This window comes from Oryx dammah, unplaced genomic scaffold (genome assembly GCF_014754425.2).
Source record: "Oryx dammah isolate SB20612 unplaced genomic scaffold, SCBI_Odam_1.1 HiC_scaffold_22, whole genome shotgun sequence".
Taxonomy (NCBI): Eukaryota; Metazoa; Chordata; class Mammalia; order Artiodactyla; family Bovidae; genus Oryx; species Oryx dammah.
In genome coordinates, this window is record NW_024070206.1 from 5,269,993 (window position 1) to 5,285,707 (window position 15,715).

Below are 15,715 nucleotides of genomic sequence, written 5' to 3' on the forward strand. Positions count from 1 at the left end.
TTTTAAGAAATTCCTATTCCTACTATACAACCTCCTGAAAATCAGAGTTCACCACAAAGGTATACTGTCACAATGCTTCAGGAACAGTAGTCAACGGACACTTCTATAATTCTACCAGCACTTTCAAAAGTGGGAAAGCGTCCCCCTGCACCTAGGTGGTAGTCATATTTTTCACAAAGCTGTTCAACTTCAATATATCAGCATGAATAGGTGGACACCCAGCATAAAGAAAAATGGTTGATAATCTAAAAGGCATTTATGTTTGGCTCTGAAATACATCGTCTGACTTGACAAAAATGTGTGTGTGTATGTATCAGATTTACTCCTAATTTTGATTTTATTTTAGCTAGAAATAAAAATGAGCTTGAATTTCCAGAGCCCACAGGAGCCCTCAGGAAAAGAGACCCTGCAGAGGTGATTTCTCCCAAAAGTCAGGCTACCTGCCTTATTCCCACCTGTACTGTTAAGTATTACAACCTATATGCTATTTTACATTTTGGAAAGGCCTTTAAATATTGTGGATGAGTTTTTATTGTTGTTGCTCTTTTCTTTTTTTTTTAAAAAGAAATATATTGGCTCTTTTTAAAATAAAAGTTTCCTGGAATGAAAGAACTACATCCTCAGGACAAAAATCAAATTGAAAACAAAAACGGAGGCAAGCCTATTTCCCTAAAGAAATAAAGAATTTTCCAGCCAATGGCTTTAGGACTTCCATTGTGTCAAGAATGTGAATTTGGTTTGGAATTGTCCCTTCACTCTGCCCTGCCCTTTTCATTGCTAATGCCTGGAATTTTTCTTGGATTGAGGAAATGGATGCTAAACTACAACTAAGTCCAAAGAGTTTTTTTTTTTTTCTAAAATTGTTAACCTAAAATAAGTTTTCAAATGCTTGAGGAAAGACATAGTGGGTCAAATTCCATTATAATTCAGTTTGCAGGGTTTTTTTTTTCTTTCTTTCACATTTTTAACAAATTGAAATTCTGTAGGACTTAACTTTTCAATACACAAATATATAGATACACACATGTATTTATATATGTACGTAAGTAATTTTTCAGAAGCAAGCACTTCTCTCTGGTATGGCATTATTTGCTATGAGACATTTATCAAAACCCCGGAGGGAAGTTCTTGCCTTTTTTTTACATTATGACATCTCCCTCTGGTCCCCAGGAACACTGAGGGTGTATGTGTCTACAGTTGGTTGGACCAGGGTTGAAATCTCAGGCCACGAAGGCAGCCTCTTTCAGTGTAGACATCTTCAGAGGACACCAGAGACCCAAATGCTGAGCCTGGCATGCCAAAGAATCACTAATCAAATCAAGCAGGCTTTGCTCCTCAGCCCAGTCTCGGGAAGAACAAGCATTTCCATTGGCCATGAGTCACAAAGTTTCATTAAGAAATGCCCAAGCTGAAATTCGCTTTTATCAACCCAATAGGAGCACTCCCCTGCTGAAATATGCTCTTTTCTTGGTCATTTGACAAAGGAGACATGGAGAATGAGCAAGAGACAAAGCGACACAGGGCAAAGTCAAGGAACATCCCCGGGTAGGATGAATTATAAAGCCACGGAAAGTCACTTTCTTTTCGTGGCTCCAGGCTGCTGCCTCTGCAAAGGGAGACCGACGTGGACGGGGCAAGGAGCTGGCACCACAGACAACAGGTCTTCTAAGCAAGAATTGGGGATCCTCCCTACTCCTTGCCTTGTGTTTGTTCTCCAGGTCTGAGACACCCCTACCTCCCAACACCGCTGCCTCACCCCAGTGCCAGCCGTGGCTGCACACGGGCTTGTCTAAACAAATTGGTCATTACCACCCTGAGGAAACCCGATGAACCCGCTGCAGCAGGAGCTGGACTTCTGCAAGAAGTCCCTTTGGTGGATCTACTCATTGAGGGGCATCTCGAACACCCTGACGGGACAGGGCTCCTGGAGAAGACGGGTCTGGGCTGGCCTCATCTCTGTAACTGGTGGGAACAGACCACTGAGCTTCCCCAGCAGTTAGAGAAGACGAATACCTGCCTCCCCGGCCATGGTGGATGGACATCACTCACCACCCTGATCATGGCTGAGACAGAGAACAGAGATGACTCAAAATACAAATAACACTCATTTGTCCCATGGACCCATTTATCAACACGTTAAAATGTTGAAATGCTCGAACTTGACTTTCAACCTTTCCCAGGAATTTTCACAGAAATCAGAATACTCTAAATCATCCACACTCTGGGATGGCATGAGAAATGAGCAAAGCTCTGAACTGAGTACTTAAGTGATGAAGCACTTGACAAAAACAAGACATGAATTTGAACAGCAATAACTTTGGGTTATCACCAACGTCAAGTTGAATCTATATATGTATTCATATATTATATATATCTCTTTCTTTAGAAATGCAACTTTACAGCTGATTTTTTAAAAAGCTAATAGAAAAGTAGAAACTGACAATCATTTTTACATGTCTCCCCCCACCCCCAAATGAAGCCCTGTTAGGATGTAGCAATCACATGAAGATGAGGCTTGTCAATTCCTCTATAAATTCTTTGGTTCTGTGGCTCGGGAAAGGATGCGTCCCCAAGACCCCTACTCCTGACCCTCACTCTCCTTCCCTCCCTTGATGATGAGACTCTGAACACAGAAGGAATCAAGAGTATGGGAGGGTTAAGCAAAGAACATTCAAGGGACAGTATGATTCCCCACGCTCTGCTGAACAGAGAGAACTGCTCAGTACCCCAGCATCTTAAAGTGGAGTTCCATGGAATCTTCTGAGAGATTCCATGTTGGCTGGAAAGCCATAAAACAAAATGATAGGGAAACAATAAAATAAAATAAATGACCCTTTCCTCTCGTTGCTCAGAAACGAAATTGATTACCTTTACACACAGATCAATGGCGCTATTAGTATTTAAGCCAGGCAAGAGGGGATAATGAACTGAAACAAAGGTGTGAGAAATCCTCATCTTTGGTATTGTAGCTGTTGAGGTTTCTGTTGCTCTGTTCCGTGTTCTTTTGAAAAACTGCATAGGCACAAATTAAAGACAATCTTCACCTTTAAGATTACCACGTGAGTCGGCGGATGGAGCAGCGGCCACGGAGGCTCTTCCTTATTTCTCTTCCTGTCTCAAACCCTTTTTAAAAATCTGCTTCCAAAAAATGTCCCAAGAGGTCTGTTCAAACACAGTGTGTCTCGATGTTTTTTCTGTTTGTTTTTTTTTTTTTTCCTTTCTGGCGTGCTTCCATCTTGGTGGTGGTGGATTTTCATGGACGTCCGTTTTTCTTTATTCATTTCAATGGGACAGTTTTGTTTGTTGCAGAAGTAGGTGCAGAAAAAGTTTCTTTGGTTTCGATTAAGTAACTCATAAAAAAAGTCAGTCTCAAGTGTCTGTAAAGCATCATTGCAGCGTTTGGCTTGCTTTGAACACCCCTGTGGTGCCCACCTGGGGCCATTCACTGGTAAATATGCACATGATGACTGTCGCAATCTCCTGGGGTCCTGTGAGCCCTCCTCCACTTGCTGTGGGAAGGTGACAGCCAGGAACCAGAAAGCTCGGTGGCTTGGCTAACACCCTTGGCATAGCCGGTCCCCTCGGCCCAGGGATGAGCCAAATGCGAGCGCTGAAAGCCATTTGGAGTTGCACAGGTTTTCTGACTTCTAAAAGTAATCACAGTATTTTTTTCAGGCTAGAAAATGGCAAGTAATAAATGTCTTTGGTTTGCAGTATTCTGCTTCTTTGGTGTGCTGTGTTTTTCTCCAGATTTATTCAGCTGTTCTGCTAGGATGATTCAATAATGAAAGAGATTCAGGACTAGATGATGGTTATGAGTAACATGTTTGGTGGTTTGAATTCTTTTTTTTCCTTGCTAGGAAACACTGAAAACGTCCCTATGGATGGGATGGACAAGGGAATAACCCAAATCTGAAAGCGTGAGAATGTATTATGTGGTGGTCATAATGCATAATAGGAGGAACCAGGTGATGATGGGTAACCAAGAAGGATACATTTACGATCTAAAAAAATCTAGATCTTTTAAAATGCTGCATTTGCTCCGTATACCGTAAGAGTTAAATTGGCCTCCTGAGTGTGCGTTTTCATTAGGTACAAACAGAACTTGTAGCAAACTGCAAAATGTGCTTGAAGCCATATTCCGAGTGATTCCCTCTTGACTTCCCAATTGGTGTCTTGAAAATCCAGATGCAGTGAATCCAGAACCTCCCTCACTTGTTTATTTATCTTCGTTGTGCTTGATACTTGGCGCTCAAGTGAACTGACTTGGTTTGTTTTATTTTTTGATGGATCCAAGACCACGTGAGATTTCCAGGAGGTAAGGAAAAGAAAACTGTAAACTGGATCAACTTAAAGCTTTCTAAACCATTCAATGAAAATGATGCCTGAGTTGGGAAAAAACAGGTCCTTGGATTTTTTTTTTTTAAACTTCCATATTTAAAACTTGTGCTCAGTAATTGTCATTCGGATGTTTTTTTATGTTATGGCTGTGAACATTGGTGAACTACGGTTTGATGAAGCTAAGCACTTGGAAAGCAAATGAGGTCATTCTCGTTGCTAGATTCTTCTCTTACTGTAGCATCTTGGGAACCCAAACTCAACAGTCCTTATACAAGCTGGAGTCCTACTATTAACTCACGGAACGCTGACTGCAAGAGGCTGACAGGACCCAAACTGGGATGCTGACATTCTAAACAATCCTGATTGGCTGACACTAGGCTGGAATTGACTTGCTCTAGGAAGGCCCCATTTGGGTTCCTGGGGTGCTTAGCACGCTCGCTCAGAGGACAATGTCCAGTTCAAAGAGATTAATTTTCAGCTTGCACGTGGACTCCATAGCCATTAAAAACAAACGAACAAAAAACACCTGGCCTATGATTACAGCTAGAATAGAAAAGTTTCAAGAGAATTGTGCTTTCAAATCACCAGTGAAGGGCCCCAGCTAAGAATCCGGTGTCTCTTTCCTCTGCGTTTTCTTTGGGTATCAGTTGTCCTCGTCGGGAGGCGACTTGTGCCCAGCTGAGAGTCCTTCCATCACGCTTTGGTGCAAGTGCCGGAGGTGGACGAGGCGCCGCCCGCGCTCAGGTCGTCCTGCCACTTCTCCAGGCTGCGGCGCCGGGCGTTCATGAAGAAGTTGCTGACGGTTGTGAGCTCCAGGCCCAGCTGCTGGGAGATGGTGATTTGCATCTCTTTGGACGGGCGCTTGTTCTCCTTGAAGATGGCGAAGAGCGTTCGGCGTTGGAGGTCGGTGAACACGAGGCGGGATTTCTTCTGGGAATTGTTCCTGTCCTTGTTGGGCTCTTGCTCTTTACGTTTGCACGCTGGAAGCGGGAGAGAAGGAGCAGAGAGTCAGGGTGAGGCTGAGACCTGGCCCTCCCCCCGAGCTGATGCACTGAGAGAACAGGGGACTCGCAGAGGGGATGTAGACCATTAAACTTTATTCTGCAAATTGCCTGGCTGTCAGTAACCAGCCTTCCCAGTTCAGCTCTGCGTGATGGAAGACATCTGTTAGTGGGGGGACGGGGGGAGGAGAAAAGAACAGAGCTGTTCTACACACCCGGGGTTTTGAACCAAATGCCTGTTGCTTTCTCTTTCACCCCCAACCGCCCACCCTCACCCCCTTAAAACTCTTCATCTGTGAAATCAGGTATTCTGAAGAAAAGGACCCCTTCCCCTGGGGGAAGCCTGGTTGCCCGGTTCCTCTTTCATAGTCTCCCTCTAGAACTGCTGAGAGCTGAGCCACGACGACTTTCTGGAGTCAAAACTTAAAAGTGGCGTCATTTCTCAAAATCAAACCTTCCACCCATGTGACTCAAAAAGTTGTGAACAGAATGAAAGGAGCGATGGCATCATCCCAACCCCAAATCCCCTTCCTCTAGGCTTTTGAAAAAACTGAAAAAAAAAAAAAAAAATCAAACGGAGGGGAAGTCCATGAAAAAGTTGGTCTAACCAGCTGTAATTTGGTTGGTCTGAGGTGAAGCTAGTACGTGAAGACCAGGGCTGAGGTTGGCAGAAGAACCCATATTTACAGGGGATTAGAGCCCTAGACAGGGGAATAAGTAGATGGACAGGGTCTGATTCAGCAGAGGTCTCCACACCTGGGCTGCCAGCACGCTTTAATATGCGTCACTGCCTCCGCTTACCCTACACCTTCCTGGAAGGCGGGCATCAGGTCTGTGTGACTCTCTCGACTGGCTCTTTTTGGAACCGCGGACATAACTGAATGCTTGGGATACTGAGGACAAGTGGTGTCTTGACTCTTTCAGGAATGTGCACATTTCACAGAGTGGGTCCCAGAAAAGTAACCTCTAAGGGCTAGTACAGTGCAGACAAGTCACAGATTTAAACACAAGAACATGAGCTAAAATCACTGGATGGAAACCTCAGCTCATCCAAGGTTTTTGTGTAGCCTCAAGAGCCGACTCATTGGAAAAGACTGATGCTGGGAAACACTGACGGCAGAAGCTGAAGAGGGTGGCAGAGGATGAGATGGTTAGATTAGATGGCATCACTGGCTCAATGGAGGTGAGTTTGAGCAAACTCTGGGAGGTAGTGAAGAACAGGGAAGCCTGGTGTGCAGTCCATGGGGTCGCCAAGAGTCGGACACAACTTAGCAACTGAACAACAACAGACACAGCTAATCCAGGAAAGGTGAGCAGGGAGCAGAAGTCTAGCTGGGAGCATCCTTCCCTCAATCAACTGCTACTGGACATTTTGGCCCCAGCTGAGCTCTCCTTGTACTCTTCTGATGTTCCCCAAAGGCGACCTGTCTGGAGTACTGTCTGGAAGCCTTTTCAGACTTCTCAAAGCCCTGATTTGTGAGTCTTGCTTCTGAGCTTTGGGTCAGGCCATTTTTCTCTCTGTATTCTGCAAGGAGAATGAGCTGTAGCGGGGCTGCTGCGGGGTGAGTATCAGGGGAACATCCTTTAAACAGCTGGGTCTTAGGATTTAATCTGAGGACCAACACTCACAGGAAAGATATTCTGGAAGCTGAACTCCCCCCGATTCAACTGGCCAGCCTCCCTTTTGGATGCCATCAGCCATAACGGGATCACTCCTGAAACAGGTGGGAAGCTGTGAAAAAGGGCAAGGGCAGGAGAGCCCTCTGTAAAACTGTTGGGCGACGTCAGCTCTGCTAAACCCTCTCCTCCTGACTTTTCCTTCTCTTACTGCCACAAGTAATCGTGTTACCTTTGAAAATTAAACACAACACATATATGAAAGTGAAAGGCACTCAGTTGTGACTCTGTGACTCCATGGATACACAGTCCATGGAATTCTCCAGGCCAAAATCCTGGAGTGGGTAGCCTTTCCCTTCTCCAGAGGATGTTCCCCACCCAGAGATGGAACTCAGGTCTCCTGCGTTGCAGGCGGATTCTTCACTAGCTGAGCCACCGGGGAAGCCCACATATACACACCTATAAGAAACAATCTGTTTCACTCCAAAACCCTCAGTCTCTTGGAAAGCTTGGATTCTCTCAGATAAAGGGCACTTGCCCTGCAATGGGAACTCAGAAAGGGCTGAAACAGCTTACAGTTACTCTTCTCCCATAGGAAATTCCCAGTTAAGATTTCTTCTTTGATTATCCCTGGGAAGTCACACTTTTGCTGGATTTTGGGTATTTACCTTAACCGCATTGGTAAACCTGCTCTCTCTAGTGCAATCCTCCACAATCATGTTTCTAAAGTTCAGAGTAGGGACTTCCCCGGTGGTCCAGTGGTTAAGAACCCACCTGCCAATGCAGGGGACATGGGTTCGATCCTTGGTCCAGAAGCTTCCATATGCTACAAGGCAACTAAACCTGTGTGCCCCAGCTAGAAGCCCACATGCCCCAGAGCCTGTGCTCCACACCAAGAGACGCCACCTCAGTGAGAAGCCTGCACGTCGCAACTAGAGAGCAGCCCCTGTTCGCCACAACTACAGAAAGCCTGCCTGCAGCAATGAAGACCCAGCACAGCCTAAATAAAAGATACTAAAACAACAAAGCTTAATTGCTCAGGGATTATCTGGAAAGCTCCCTCAAACACAGGATCTGAGGCGGTCAACCTGGGTGGGGCCCAACAGCCTGCATTTCTAATGAGCTCCCAGATGATGCGGCGGGTCCATATCCTGCTCCTGCTTGACCACGTCCAGTCTTCCTTGATTCACGAACCTAATGTTCCAGGTTCCTGTGCAATACTGTTCTTTACAGCATCCGCCTTGACTTTCACCATCAGACACACCTCCACGACGTCACTTCCGCTTTGGCCCCGCCGCTTCCTTCTCTCTGGAGCTGTGAGGAGGTGGCCTCCGCTCTTCCCCAGCAGCATGCTGGACACCTGCCAACCTGAGGGGCTCCCCTTCCAGTGTCGTGTCTTTTTGCTTTTTCACACTCCTCACGGGGTTCTTGCGACAAGAATACCGGAGTGGTTGGCATTCCCTCCTCCAGCGGACCACGTTCTGTCAGAACTCGCCACTGTGACCCGCTCGGGTTGGGTGGCCCTACGTGGTATGGCTCAGAGCTTCACTGAGTCACGCAAAACACGACAAGGCTGTGACCCATGAAGGGGAACAAGGATCTGTCTGGCTGCTAGAGTCTCAGAGGAGCACCCGGATGGAATGGAATGTTCCAGAACCCAACAGCTGGATTCTAATCTGGGCTCCTTCACCTCCAAGACTTGGCATCTTGGTAAATGACGTAACCTCCCAGTGCCCGTCTTCCTCATCAGCATAACGGAAAGAAGGTGCTCATCTCTGTAGAGGCTTCCGTGAGGCAAAGTGTGCGCATGCCACCTTCCCTCTGGCTGGATTACCCCAGGAATCCCAAGGCAGGTAAGTGGAAGAATTAGTCTTTCTTTAAAATGAAGTGGAGACTTGAGGGTGTAAGTGACTGAGCTAAGGTCACATTCCAGGCTGGCTGCAGGCCCAGGGCAGGCGTCCAGCCCTTGCCTCCCCACCTTCATCCTCCACAGAGGTGGCACTCACGCCCCTGACCCCTTAAATAGGATCTATCTGCAGGGCAGCCCTGGGGGTCTGTCCCCAGAAATCCTGACTCTCACTGTGTGGGGTAGGGTTCTGGAATCTGTGCTTTCACAAACCTCTGAGGGTGCTTCTGAGACAGGAGAGCCTGTGTGCTTGACCCCACAGCCAATTCAGGTTCCCAGACTGCTGTTCCCACCCCAGCCTCCCGGGACATGGGTGCCAAGCCCACGTCTGGAAGATTCTGAGTAAACAGTGGTGTGGGGAAACCGCCTGATAACAAGATCTGGCCACATATATTCTACCAACATCGGCTGAGACCCTCAGTCAATTCATTCTCTTTGGGTTAATCACACAGTCTTCAGCCTTCATACCACTATTGATTATTCTTCAGATAATGCTTTATTGGTGCCTTAAAAAAACCCATTAAGAAACTGAAGTGTAGTTAATTTACTATGTTGTGCCAGTTTTAGGTATACAGAAAAGTGATTCAGTTATACACATACACACACACACATATTCTTTTTCAGATTTTTCCATTATAGGCTACAAGATACTAGATATAGTTCCCTATGCTGTCCAGTAGGTCCCTGTTCTTTATTTTATATAAAGCAGTGTGTATATGTTAATCCCAAACTCCTAACTTAACTCTCCTTTCCCATTCCCTGTTAACCCCTTTGGTAACCATAAGTTTGTTTTCTGTATCCGTGAATGTATTTTTGTTTGTAAATAAGTTCACCTGTATCGATTTTTAGATTCCACATATAAGTAATATCAAATATTTATATTTCTCTGACTTTCTTCACTTAATATGATAATCTCTAGGTCCTCCATGTTGCTGCAAATGACATTATTTTGTTCTTTCTTATGGCTGAGGAGCATTCCACTGTGTGTGTAAATGCACATCATGTGTGGCACACACACGCACACACGCGCACGCGCGTCTCACATCTTCATCCATTAATCTGCTGATGGACACTCGCGTCGTTTCCGCGTCCCGGCTGTGGTTAGTTAGCTGTGTTGCTGTGAGCACTGGAGATGCATCTATCTTTTCAAAGTACGGTTTCCTCTGGGTATGTGCCCAGGAGTGGGATTGCACGGTCATATGGTAACTCTATTTTTAGTTTTTTAAGGAACCTCTATACTGTTCTCCATCATAGATGCACTAATTTACATCCCCACCAACAGTGTGGTGGGGTTCCCTTTTTCTCACACCCGCAATAGCATTTACTACTTGTATTAATAGACTTTTTAATGGTGGTCATTCTGACTGGTGTGGGGTGTATTTGCACTTTTAAGAGGGTACTTAGGCAGTGCTGATGCTGGTCCAAGTTGGCCTGTCAGATTATATTTGAAGATATATCCATATATGAGTTAAGAGACAAAATGTTAGAAGTTTAACGTTCAGCAGCCTGCAGAGAAAGAACAGATCAACACATCCTGTGTATTCCTTCCCAAGAGCTTCCCAAAGCCAACCGATCTGATACCAACAAACGCAAAGCTTCAGCCTGTGGTCTGACAATGCACGGCAAGTCCAAAAGCCCCAAAGAATGAGGCAGCAAATATGTAACATGCCCAGAGTCCTGACACTTGGCAGCTGCCACCCCATGATGCCTACAAAAGCAGTTGGTCAGGAGCTGAAGGAAGGTACAAAAAGAGGGCAAACGTCTGCTTTGCAAGTCTAAGAAAAAGCAGACAGATCAAACGACGTCTGGGAGTTGGCATGAAGGCAGGAACCTCAGAATTTCTCAGACAAGATGTAAAGTCAGCTATGTACAGAGGCACAGTTAGGAGTGTCAGTGGTTTTGATGTGAGAACATTGCGTGGTACAGTCAAATACCCATCTCACAACAGCTTGGGAAATGCCAAGTAACTCCCGACAGCCCAGGAACATGTGCTGGAAACCCAACAGACGGTACTCATCAGCAGTGTGGATGAGCTGAGCTCCTCCCACTCGAGGTAAGCTCTGCTCCCGGAGGGTGGGAGGTTAGCTTGGGCTCCTGTTGGCGCTGGGGTCTGCTTCTTCTCCTCCCTCTTCCCAGATTGCTGTTCCCACCCCAGCCTCCCGGGACATGGGTGCCAAACCCACGTCTGGAAGATTCTGAGTAAACATTGGTGTGGGGAAACCGCCTGATAACAAACCTGCATGAGAGGGCGTGCCACGGGGCCATGTGTGTGTGTGTGTGTCTCTGTGTTGCTGGATGGGAGGAGGGAGTCATCCCCCAGCCATTCCCCATCTTCCTTCCTCTCTTGGGAAGTGGTCCCCAAGTGGGTCATGGAAGTTTGAGAGCTTATGTCTATGACAAAGACAAGAAGTCATTTGCGTGCAGTGAGGCTGCCTATTGGGGCTACAGAGCTTTTTCTCCCCTTCTGGGGCAGGAACAGTATCAGCTCAGATGGATAACACTACCTGTCTTTTGTGGCCCACAACCTGGGACCAGCAGATTATAGAGATGGAGGCATCTGTGTTCACCAACAGAGGTGACAGCTACTGCCTAAGACAAGTGGACAAGTGTTTCAGACCACCGGGCTCGCAGGGTGAAATAAGAAGGGAAGCGCTGGTTTGAGGCTCAAGCCCTCCGAGATCCATGAGATGCCCATTCACCTGTTCGCTGGTGGCCACGCTTTGGAGGGGCAGAACCTGACAAAGTTCATCTCCAAGCCCATGCCACTTCCCTGGAGCAGATCTTCCTACACCAGGAGCCAGAGAACTTCTACGACTGGCCCTTTCTCCCTGCGTCCCCTAGCGGGACCAGGCCACTCCTGGGTATCCTCAGGGGCTCAGCTGTCCTCTGGCACCCAGGGCACCTGGCCACAGCGCCGTCAAACACTTGCACATGGGCAGCCAGGCACATGGCAAGGCTGTACAGCCAGAAGTCATTCCATCAGGAGCAGATTCAAAGGGAGGCGGTGCAGGGTGAAGGACAGCATCAGAGACTCGAGAAAAACATGCAGGAGGCTGAGACAAATGGGGCGCATCGGGGCCCCGCTCCCCTCCCCCGCCACCTCCCCCGCCGGCCACAAAGGGCAGGGACCATGTCGTTCCTCTGACGGAAAAGGCTTATTCTCACCCATCACTGATTTTCCTTCCTGGGACAGAGGCCTCTGATATTTGCATGCCGTGAGTGAGAAAGTTCAGTGACTTGTTCAGGGTGCCTGACCCGAGGAGCCGACTCATTTGAAAAGACCCGGATTCCAGGAAAGACTGGAGGCGGGAGAAGGGGACCACAGAGGGTGAGGCGGTTGGATGGCACCACCGACTCAATGGACATGGGTTTGAGCAAGCTCCGGGAGATGGTGATGGACAGGGAAGCCTGGTGGGCTGCAGTCCACGGGGTCGCAAAGACTCGGACACGACCTAGCACCTGAACGACAAAATGAGCGTCGGGGCTGACAGGTAGGCCCGGAAGCCCCTTCCCCGCTGCTCTCAGTCCCGAGGGGCCCAGCAGTGGCCCTGCTCTGTCAGTTCTGCTCGCTTTGGAACTGAGACCCGCTCCCCCGACCCGGCCCCACGCCACGGGGATTCTGCCCCAAGAATGCAGGTCCCTGCTGAGAAAAAGGGCGGGACAGGCTCCGGTCTGTTTCTGGAGAACCCGTCCCACAATCCGCTGCAGAATCCTGAGCACCGGGAGGGTCCCGCGGACTCCGGACTCCGGCCTAATCGCCCCAGTTGGCAGAAAGGAAAATGTTTCTCGGAAATGAATCACAGGCCTACGACTTGAAACAAAAAGACGCTGTAGGTTTGCTTTTCTTGCGGCCAGGACGGTGGGGGAGAGGGGGAAGAAAGCTGACACGGCCGCGGGCAGGGCAGGTCCCGCCCCGCCTGAGTCTGCTCAGCAGCCGGGTGGCCGGCGCGTGGCCGCTGCGCCTCCCTCCCCTCCCCGGGACCGGACCGAAACACCGTCTGGCCGTCCTCCTGACGGATGTGCCTTCCGCCTTCCTCTCCCTCCGCCTGGTGCCCTCTTTCGTATCTTCCCAAAACAAATGCAAACGCGGTCTTTCTCCGTGACTTCTCAAGGGGTCCGAAGAATTAAGGACGCCATCAGCCATTCCCTGCAAGCTGTTACCACACACAGTCCCTTCCACCTCTCGAGTCCCATGGTAGGCAGGTGCCTCTCTTGGGGGGAAGCTTACCCTACCTTCCTTAGTGGGAAATGGAATTGGGATGTCTCCTTCCAATCTAGAAGCCTCAGTCTCGTTAACCCTTTGGCCCACCTCGCAGGGGTCAGTAACTGTCTGCTGGTGAAGGCGGTCTGAGCAGGCATCAGGCTTATTAGTGGGGTCAATGTGTGTATGACGCGGTCTCTGGGATCTGGAAACATCAGCCTCCCAATGCTGGTGCTCTTAGCTCCCATCTTTTAGATTTTTTATTTTTTTCTCTTTTTTAAAAATTAATTTTTATTAGAGTTGTTTTAAATGTTGTTTCTACTGTACAGCAAAGTGAATCGTGTGTGTGCATATACGTGTGTGTGTGTGTGCACGTGCATCCAAAAAAAATCCCCTCCCTTTTGGACTTCTTCCCATTCAGTCATCACAGAGACTGAATAGAGTTCCCTGTGCTATAAGGCTTGTTCTCATTAGTTATCCATTTTATATGTAGTATCTAAGGGCTTCCCTGACGGCTCAGGGGGTTAAGAATCCACCTGCAATGCAGCAGACATAGGAGATGCAGGTTTGATCCCTGAGTCAGGAAGATCCCCTGGAGGAGGAAATGGCAACCCACTCCAGTATTCTTGTCTGAAAAATCCCATGGACTGAGGAGCCTGGTGGGCTACAGTCCAAGGGTTGCAATGTGTGTGTGTGTATATATGTGTGTGTGTGTGTGTGTCCGGAAATCCCCTCCGTTTCGGACTTCTTTCCCTTTCAGTCACCACAGAGACTGGGTAGAGCCCCCTGTGCTATAAGGCTTTTGTTCTCATTAGTTATCTGTTTGATGTGTAGTATCTACAGTGTGGGTATGTCAATCCCAATCTCCCAATTCTCCATCCTCCATTTGAAACTCCCATCTTTCCTGCTTCCTCCCCACGTGCTGGCTTCTTCTCATGAGCTTTCTGGCCCATTCCAGACCTCCAGGAACCCAGCAGCCCTTTCCAGCTCGGCCTCCCCTCCTGCCCCTGTGCCCCCTCCTCCAGGCTGCACTCCCCTCCCCCCTCACTGCCCAGCATCATCTCCATGTCAACCAGCTGGCCTGGGAGTCCTGCAGAGGTAGACCTTTCCTTCCAACCCTCTTCCCTGGAAACCACAAACACACAAACCAAAGAGAGGTCCTTGAGAAGCCTGGGCTGGCAGGGGTGGTGGTGAGGGGGCCGTGCACCCACAGAGCAGAGGAACTGTGGCCCCACCAGCGTGACATGATGCCTGGAGACACTCAAGCAAGGATGGGCAGTGGAGAGCCACCCCTTGCCCCCACGTGGTACCCAGAAGACACACTGGCCTCAGATGCAAGCAGAGGAGACTCCTTCTTGATGTGGTTTCTGCCCCGCTGGCTGGCTGATGCTGAAGGCAGCCTGCCTCAGCTTAATCAGGTCAGTGGAAGGCTTAACCCCTGCCAGACTGACTGCATCCCTTCCCCCTGGGAAGAGGGCCATTGAAATCCTGCTTCAAAGTCATCCTGCACAACAGTCTGGGTACAAACAAGAAACAGCTCTGAAGGCAGGCGTGGCAAGGCGGGAGCAGGGCAACTGAGGCTTCTAGGAAGCAGGGACAGGCCCCGGGGGAAGCAAGGCAGCCCTGCAGTGGGACAAAGACAGACGGACTGAAAAACTGCCCCCTGTTCTTCCCCTGCCACCATCCCAGCCTCCTGCTGCCACTCTGCAGGGCCTCCCGGCACGAGATGGAGGCAGTCTGCTCTTCCTGGATCCAGGCTGGTCTGGAGATTCACTCTGGCCAGCAGAAGGGACAGCCAGGCCTCCAGAAGCCAGATGACTTGTTCACGCTCCCAGAGTGCTAGATGCCACGTGACAAGCCCAGGCCAGCCTGGGTCTGCCCAGGAATGTGGCCTTGAACAGCAGAACTGCTCAGCTGACCCACCAGTTCTGTGGTTCTGTGGCAGGTGGCATCCCTGTGGCTACACAGAGCTGATAAGGAAGAGAAGAACAACTGTCGCCTTCCTACCCAGGTGGTGAGTCAAATACAGGGTGAAAAGAAACCTCGGCCTGAAGTCCAAGACCTGGTCGCCAATTTTACGTTGGCCATTTATCAGCTGCGTGACTTGGAGCCTCCGTTTCCTCATCTGTAAAACGGGGATGAATACTAATAGAGTTTTGCCAAGAAAATGCACTGGTCATAGCAAACACCCTCTTCCAACAACACAAGAGAAGACTCTACACATGGACATCACCAGATGGTCAACACTGAAATCAGATTGATTATATTCTTTGCAGCCAAAGATGGAGAAGCTCTATACTGTCAACAAAAACAAAACCAGGAGCTGACTGTGGCTCAGATCATGAACTCCTTATTACCAAATTCAGACTCAAATTGAAGAAAGTAGGGAAAACCGCTAGACCATTCAGGTATGACCTAACTCAAATCCCTTATGATTATACAGTGGAAGTGAGAAATAGATTTAAGGGCCTAGATCTGATAGAGTGCCTGATGAACTATGGAATGAGGTTTGTGACATTGTACAGGAGACAGGGACCAAGACCATCCCCATGGAAAAGAAATGCAAAAAAGCAAAATGGCTGTCTGGGGAGGCCTTACAAATAGCTGTGAAAAGAAGAGAAATGAAAAGCAAAGGAGAAAAGGAAAGAT

The 15,715-nt window shown here is 48.4% G+C and overlaps 1 protein-coding gene across 1 annotated transcript in view; it reads right to left on the reverse strand.

The window, feature by feature from the left end:
- Positions 1-925: 925 nt before the first annotated feature.
- The window catches only part of ONECUT2 (one cut homeobox 2), a 51,833-nt gene continuing 37,043 nt past the window's right edge, over positions 926-15,715 (reverse strand). Inside the window, exon 3 of the mRNA XM_040264215.1 lies at positions 926-5,321. Coding sequence (XP_040120149.1) covers positions 5,035-5,321 — 287 coding nt within the window. The 3' untranslated portion in view covers positions 926-5,034. The remainder of the gene's footprint in view (positions 5,322-15,715) is intronic.